The sequence below is a fragment of the Primulina eburnea genome, chromosome 14 (assembly GCF_022965805.1).
Source record: "Primulina eburnea isolate SZY01 chromosome 14, ASM2296580v1, whole genome shotgun sequence".
Classification (NCBI taxonomy): domain Eukaryota; kingdom Viridiplantae; phylum Streptophyta; class Magnoliopsida; order Lamiales; family Gesneriaceae; genus Primulina; species Primulina eburnea.
Genome location: NC_133114.1, coordinates 26340297 through 26349044, shown reverse-complemented (window position 1 = coordinate 26349044; position 8748 = coordinate 26340297). Strand labels below are relative to the sequence as shown.

The 8748-nt window shown below is 36.6% G+C and overlaps 1 protein-coding gene across 2 annotated transcripts; it reads right to left on the bottom strand.

Moving 5' to 3' along the window:
- Window positions 1-5292: 5292 nt before the first annotated feature.
- Window positions 5293-7798, bottom strand: LOC140811647 (transcription factor MTB1-like). Of its 2 annotated transcripts, none has more exons than XM_073169673.1 (2): window positions 7595-7798; window positions 5293-7346 (listed from the first exon to the last, which is right to left on the bottom strand). In XM_073169673.1, exon 2 carries the CDS (start codon window positions 7328-7330, stop codon window positions 5528-5530), a length of 1803 nt encoding a protein of 600 aa, XP_073025774.1. In that variant the 5' UTR covers window positions 7331-7346; window positions 7595-7798; the 3' UTR covers window positions 5293-5527. The 2 variants fall into 2 exon arrangements, with proteins under 2 accessions (XP_073025774.1, XP_073025773.1); XM_073169672.1 differs by having other exon boundaries at window positions 5293-7471; window positions 7595-7738.
- Between the last annotated feature and the right edge of the window lie 950 nt (window positions 7799-8748).

Here is an 8748-nt window from a genome sequence, read left to right as displayed (position 1 = left end):
ATTAATTTTGTATGTTGTAGCTCCTTTTTTATAAGCATACAACTCTAACTACATGGTAATTATTCATTCCATAACCTAATTGTCCAACTACTTGGATAAATGTTCTAAAACTATCATAATTCACATTATTAAATTAAATATGTGCATCATACATCCATCTAGAGAACCTTTGCACCACATTCTTCCTCGGTTTCTTCTTATGTTAATCATACAGCTTTGCATCTTTTTTTCTTTTATTGTTTCACAATTTTATCAACATCTTATCATAAATATAAATCTATTGGGCCAGTTAATTTTAGTTTGTTCTCTTGAAAATCAGGTGCAAGATTGGAACACTAACCATTGTGGAGGCCCGGACGCTAATTCATGTCTTAATCATCATTAATATCAAATATAACAACTAAGAAAAGTGGGACTAAATTTTTTTTTTATCCTTTTAAAATATGAATGCGGAAACATAATAGTAATATATCTGATATACATGTGAATATAAAAGTACAAGTCATGTACTATATGCTTCTATCGCAACTAGGTTCAACATCTATACATCCAGTGCTGAATCCTATCCTGTTTCTGGGCTCGGATCTCCACGTTATCTATACTCTCTCATCCTCTTTCTGATCATGTCCCACCTGTTGTCAAGCACACATACAAACAAGACAACAGCCGGATAGCTCCGGTGAGAATTATATTCCCAGTATAAATCATGTATACATGCAATAATATAAAAAATATAAAAGCATATAACAAATATTCATAACATGTATTAAAATCAGAAACATGACTCAATACGAACTCTGAATCTCACTCCGTGATTCTTAGACTCTGACTCGACTCATCATAATCTAGGGATCCCAATCTGAATAAGAACATACCCCCACCTACACTCCCAATCGAGGTGGTGACATGTTCTTATTCACGGACTTTGGCTCTTTCCATATCGAACACCAGTAATAGAAGAAACTCCAATTCTATCCACTCCGATATAGCCAAACGTCCGGTGTCTTGGCTAATTAGCCACAGGCTGGGCCTATCGACCCTGGCATCTATATCGAACATCAGTAATAGAAGAAACTCCAATTCTATCCATTTCGATATAGCCAAACCTCGGTGACAATGTGCAATGGGCCTGTGACGATTCCATCACAATCAGGCACCTCTGTCACGAGATCAAATGTATACGACTAGGCACGTTCGCCTATGACTCAATACATACATTGTCTATAAATCCATAGACCACAATCACAATCAATTGCAAATAACAATGCAATAACATAAAGTATGTGATTTTGGGAAACTCAAGTCAAACCTCACTCGAGTTGTGCAATCCCCACTCAACATTAATTTATACATTTCGTTCTGTTGCTCTGACTCTGTCGAAGTCTCGAACCCACTGCCTGTCAATATCAATCTGGTAATAAATATCGAATATATCGTATCAATATACAACTCAATTCAGAACTTGTTCTGATCAATACTCAAATCAAACATAATCTGCTCAATGTCACGACAGAACGATACAATCATAATCAATACTGAATCTGATTAATACCAATCTACTGATGCTTCGACGGTATAATAATACAGTCTTGATAACTCCGTCAATTTCCACATCACAGACAAAATCAATATCAATACAACTCATAACCCCAGCGATAACAAATTATAATCTTAAATTGGTACAATCTCAGTCATATCGCTTCAGAAAATCAAAACAATTGCATACACAGTCTGTTCTTCGATCTAACTTCGATTATACAATGTCTACTATATCAGAAACCCTATATATGATTCATATTCACTTCTGACAATATCATAATTCTAAACGATATCAGAATTCAATAAAAATTACGTCCCGTTGTAGCTGTCGTTGCTAGGAACACGGTGCTGAAGTCAGATTTTAAATATGCCGGTTGGATCTCGCAAAATCACCATTTTTCCAATTTAAGGAAACCTCCTCGGAAGCCTCTCGTTCTCCTTTTCATTTTCTGATAAATGAATTGCTTGTTCTTTATATATATATATATATATATATATATATATATATATATATATATATATATATATATATATATATATATATATACACACACGTTGAACGGGAGACCAAGTGGCTCATCTTCGTTTTGCATGCCGCGCGCATATGCGCGCCCAAGGCCCGCGCATATGCGCCTGGCTTTCCGCCCGGCACGGCGGCACTTCTGAATTTATCAACTCGCGCGAGACCTACTATCTCGTGCACACACACACTCGTGCATATGCGTGTCTCTACGCCGCGCATATGCGCCAACTCCTCTGGACTCCCCCCTTGGCTTCTCGCATGACTCGCGCATATGCGCGAGGTCTTCTGCCACCCACACGCATATGCGCGGCTCCTTGTCACGCATATGTGCGAGGTGTTCTGTCCTCGCACATATTCCGTGTTTTCTTCCGCCTTTTCGGTCTAATCCGTTCCGTCTATAATCACATCAATTATCACCAAATCGTTTCAGATTAACAGGATAAATTACTCGAGCCTTACAAACCAAATGAAGCCATTAGGTCGTTTCTTTTTTGCTCGGACATCTTCTTCGACTTCCAAATATTGTTTTGATATGCAGCTTCATCGAAGTGATAAAACACATCGGTTTGATTTTTCACTTCTTTCTTTTTTGTCATATAAGAACTGATTTCTTTTTTTCACGTGCTCTAAACATTTTGAGCAAGTTTTTCATATTTTCATTGCATCCAACAAGATGCTGCTTATGTCGATAAATCATATCGTTAATTATTTTCTCACAAAAATTGAGTTTATCGGTAATTTTGTGTCTACTAATGTTGCATATAATTACATGCTCATCTTTCAGAAGGGATTGTTATTCAAAATTTGACATTTTTATCAGCAACTACAGGCTTCATATGAGAGAAGGACTAAGGAGAATAAGAGTGGCGTGATAGGAATTCTGGAATTATCTTATTTGAATCGCTAGAAATTGAGAAACCAAAATTATAGTTTTACACGCACGTAGTTAGAACCTTAGATTTGAAAGTTTGATTTCAAAAAAAAAAAGAATTGGATGCACCTGGCATCCTGACGCTCGTCTTTAATAACTATGAATGAGATATCATTCCTTGTTAAATTATTTACTTGTACTGCGTATGACATTTCTGATTCATTTTTCTTTTATGAAAAATCTGGGGTCAGATGTTTTCACTGTCTTTCAATGATGTTGTGCTTGACAAATTGAATCAATCAAGATATATACGTACAGATTAATTTGATAAACATATTATTATTCTTTTTCTTTTTCTTTTTCTTTTTCTTTTTGACAGCATTATTATAACACCACTAATTGGATTTGATTCACGTTTTTGCATGATATTGGTGTGATTTATAAAAAAAAAGAACAAAATTTATTTCACATGCTTCACTCCCCAATCAATCACATGCACGAACCTTTTATGCATCACATTCTTTTTAATAATGACATCTGTTTGATTAATTGAAAGGTACTCTCGAGAAAATTCGACTGCCCTGATGCAGATCCAACGGCCCATAATTGATCAAACATGTGGATTCACAGTAGACTTCATAAAAAATAAAAAATAAAAATGGGTCAAACATGTCATCGATATGTACTTAAGACAAAACCCTACTGTTAGATAGAATTAACCTCGTAGAGTCTCTAATTAGTATTTGCAGCTAAGCAGATCAGACATGGTTGGTTAGCTCTAAGAAATTTATGGGATTCTGCTGAGCTGTGGAAAAGGGTGAAATTTTATGGGATGACCGATCCTCCATGCATCTATCATAAAAATAACACTGCAAAATCATAAAAATGAAATAAATTTATCAAAAAGAAGAAGAAGAAAAAAAAACATTTGCATGAATTCTTTTTAGTTATGATGATTGATACTCTATGGATATGTCCATCAAGATCAGGCTCAAACAAAACTTTGGAACTCCGACCCATTCTTAACATAGGTGAGTGGCCCATGATGGATCTCATGTACGCTCTTATAAATGTCAGGCTTGTGCGTCCAACTCACTCATTCAATAAATTGATTCATTATATTGATCCTTAGCAGCCTGTTTTCTCATTTTATTCTGGATACCTGATTTGAGCGTCTGAAGGGTTACGTCGGGACACCTTCCCGACCCTCTTATAACGGTCTTTTTTGTGATTTCAGTCCTAAAATAAATTTGAGATCTGCACACGGACTAGTATCATCTGTTAGAACCGAATTCTAAATTTTCAATAAATATGAGAGATGATGGTTTGATAATAGTTGTGATCATGAAACTAATATCTTAAGTTAAAAGATAATAAAATTATTTATCTTTACCGTGGGATGATAGGATTATATATGAAATAAGTTATACAATGATTATTAAAATATCAAATAATAATTGATAACTCACCCTTCAATTATTAAAAATAATATTATACTTTTCTTACATAATATGATTATTAAAATATCAAATAATAATTGATAACTCACCCTTCAATTATTAAAAATAATATTATACTTTTCTTACATAGTCAAACTATGATTTTGGTAGGAAAAGAATATTTTTTCGCAATTTTTCTTTTTATTGAAATTTTCTTTTTTTCCACACAATTTCACGAAGGATAGGAGAATCAATCATTCATGTTCAAATTTTAAAAAGAAAGGAAATTAAAATAAACATACTAAAGTATATGGCATTATAATAGGAAATTTTATGGGGAGATCTTCGTCCGGTGTCACATGTCGTCACATGCCCCGGACAGGTGGATGATCGTCGAATTTCCCCATATTAAATTTTAGTATGGCATGTCTTACACCTAAATAGTTGTTCCCCCACGTGCCACACGTTCTCGAAAGAGCTCATGCTATTTTACTCTCTTGTTCACATGCATTCCTTCTTCAAAGTCAAAAAACATGAATATAGGAAGCACAACCCACCTTCCTCGGAAAATGCTTGTACTCTCTTACCAAAAAGATTTACAATACATATATTCTGTGCTCTCACAAAAATGAGTCTGTATTTGAATTTTGAAATAAATATTTAATTTAACAACATTGACTAAAAAAAATCAAACCAACCATTGGCATTGGTGATTCATCTTCTCCTATCTATACACACACATGAATTTGCCAAATATCATGCCATTGACCAAATCTAATGTGTGATTTCAAACCACCAAGATTTCAAGAACATATCAAGCATATCACTAGTAAATAAAGAATGAGGGCAAAGATTATGGCGACCAAAATAATGTAAGGGATACAAATACCGAATAACAGCAACAGAATAACAATGAAACAGACAGAAGTAGGGGAAAGGGAACTAATGAAATCTCCCGTTAAACTTTATATATTCAATAAGTGATGTATATATACTTATAATCAAATAATGTTTTGTTACCCTAGTGGGCCAAATTACATTCTTTCTTCTAATGCTAAGCATTATCTGCTGTATAAGTCTGCAAAATAGTTTTCCATGTTGATTTTACCACATGGTATTTGGCAATGGCAATATTTGTAGTTATCCAACAGATGACTACGGCTGCCAGGAGTTGGAATCATGGGAATACGCATTTATCAGCTTCTCCTTGGTCAGCGGTTCTGATCCTACAGATTTTACAACGAATGTGTGAAATATTTTTTCACTCCCAACGGCCATTTTTGTGTCAACAATAGTTGCCTGCGCATTCTTGATTGCTTGGTAGATTTTGGACACAGGGTGAGCATCCAATTGACAGCTCATCTGCACTGTAACGTCATCACCGTTGGCTTGGACGTCGATTCTTGGAACCGATTCTTGCATCTCCGTGCTTGTCTTAGCTTCTAAACATGATGCTTCCCTTGGTATGCTTCTAGGTCTTTCTCCCTCTGACTCCATGTTCTTAAGTTTCGTCTGTAGTTCAGTTATGTAAGAAATTGCATCTCCAAGGAGAGAAGCTTTGTCCATCTTGGAAATATTTGGCACAACTGCTCGCAGTGCATAGAAACGTTGGTTAAGCTTCTCTCGTCGCTGCCTCTCTGCTTCTACATGATTGAGAGCCTCCATTCGTCCATTGGCAGGCTTCCGACCGCGCTTTCTTGGCCTCATCTCTGTCGATAACCCGTTCTGCTCTTCCTGACATGAAACCTCTACATCTGAGTGCTCAGAGTCAACACTATGCGTCTGGGAAACTAATGGCCTCGAGGTTGCTCCAGTAAAATCAATCTGCATCTTTGCTGGCTTTTGATTCTGAGTATTATTCAGCCGAAACTCTTTCCTTGGCCCACCGATATGCTCGTGAAGATTTTTGGTTGCAGGGCGAGGGCTATAAATCTCCGCATGGTTCCCCGGCTTTACATTATTGTACTGAGTCCATGTTGCGCCATGAAAACCATTTCCAGTTTTTGCAAATGGCAGCCTGAGCCCATCTACATTTGCATCCCATGCCCTGCCTTCCACTTTCTTAACAGCGAGTTTTTCAATAAATTGCATACGACCTGAATTTAAATCCTGCCCGAAAATCTTGGCGACGACTTCTGAACGAGTTCCACTTACCAAATTAGAAATGGGATCATCCACATCTTTTTGGTTGGCCACAGGTCCGACTTTCTTGACACTAAGATGTGGCGAAATTGAGGAAAAGGAAGATCGAATCTCCTTTAAGATCTCTGAACTTTCCGGGATACATTTCACCGACCCTAATTCAACCACCCCAATGTCTGTTGGAATCAAAACGATAGTTTGCATACCAGCCGACTTTGCAAGAAAGGATCTCACGCAATAATCAATCGGAGACTTCAAAGCATCCAACAACCAGACATGCTTATTTGACCCAAAACATTTTCCAGGACCCCCTTCTCCCCTAGCAAAGCAGAAGTACATGGAAGCCAGGAAGAACATCTCCGTATCCGTAACCTTATCCAATCCAAAGGCATAACTATCCTCATCGGTTCCCCCAAACAAAGTATGCAACTTCTGGAGGACCCTTTTCCTCATTCTTTGTTTGGATTCATCTTCAAGTCGCATATTGTGAATCTGGGTAAATTCAGACTCCTCGTCATCGCGAGGCTCACGACAACACCCATCTCCCCAGCCCAAGACCAAATCCCCGGAATTAGACCTCGAAAGCTGCCAAAAGATTGCATAATTCCAGCTAAAATTGGCGAAACCTGGGCGTTCCACAAGATCTGACAGCTTATTCTGCAACTTCTCATCATTCCCCAACGTCATGAAAGAGCATTCAGCAGAAACGGAGCTCGACATCAAGTGATCAAAAGCCTTGGCTCCTAAAACCGCCGCCGTCATGGCCTTATCCTCAACATTCCACCCAACAGCCTCCATCCCGAAATCTAATCTCATCCCACAAGACAACCCACTAATAAAAAAAAAACTAAAAACAAATTAAAAATTCAGTCTTTGTAATCAATCCCAATTTCCAAATAACACTGATGAAATCCAATCCAACAAAGACCCGTCTCAGCTCTTCCACAAAATTCAACACTTTTTGCAGAAAACAAGTAAACTCTCAGATCTCAGATCTTACAAATCCAAATAGACATGCAAGACCAAAAAGCACAGAGAAAAAGAAGAAAGAATACGATATAAAACAGAGAAATTACCGACCAACAATTCCAGTGTGCGTACAGCTGGAGAAGTGAAAACGAAGAGCTATCGTTTGGCTCGGAGTGAAGGAAAAAGAAAGGGCAGCACCCGAAATTGGTTGCCCGAATTCCAACGGTGGTGCATGTGTTTGAAAGGACTGGAAAGTAACCGTGGTTAAGTTAAATGGAGGGTGGTCAGTTACCATTTTATCCTCCCCATCTCTTTCCCCATGTTTTTTTTTTAATATAGCTCACATTTCCCCAATGGTTGTATCATTTTTATATCAAATACAAATTTATTTTCACACTAATTATTATTATTTTTAATTAAATTTGAACATGAAATAGAATTAGTATATCATGAGAAAAAAAGTATTCTAAACTAAATATTTGGTGTAGAATCGAGTGTTTGTCGCTTTATCAAAAGCTATAGTTAATAGTAATGGTGCAACTCAAATCTTTTAAACCACACAACAGCTCAAGCATCAAGATTCGATCGCTCTACTAAGTAGGGACAATTATTGCAACCAACAATCTTCGTTTCAATAATTGCATTCCTTGTAATACATGAGAATCAAATATGTAACATTGGCTTTGATATCCATTGTACGACTGAGTGTTTGTCGCTTTATCAAAAGCTATAGCTAGTAGTAATTGAGCAACTCAAATCTTTTAAACCGCACAACAACTCAAACACTACAATTCGATCGTTCTATCGAGTATGGACAATTATTACACCCAACACTTGGTAGTTACTATATAAATTAATTGAGAGATCCGGTTTAGGCAAAAGTATCACAAAAATACTTATAAAATTGTCTCACATATTAATTTCATGAGACGATTTCTTAATATCAAACTCATTACAAAAAAATATTAATTTTTTAATTAGAAATATAGATCGAATAATTTGATCTTAAAAAAAAAAACTGGATTTCACAATTATTACTTCAGTTGTAAAAAAAATGAAGTGGTACAAGTGAGGAGTGGTTCCTGTGGTGAGGCCGCGTCATAAGTGGGAGACACGTGTGTATTAGTTTGTATCACACATTTCACGTTTGAGTAGGAGAATCTCACGCACCTAGAAACCGCGTTCTACTTACTGTTAGGACCACGTGAACTGCATTTATTCATTAATTTATTATGTTTTTGTTTCTTTCTTTTACGCGTGCTCTG

Bases quoted from the DNA above. Each gene is read 5' to 3' on its own strand.
- LOC140811647 (XM_073169673.1), bottom strand. From the start codon at position 7,330: ATGAGATTAGATTTCGGGATGGAGGCTGTTGGGTGGAATGTTGAGGAT.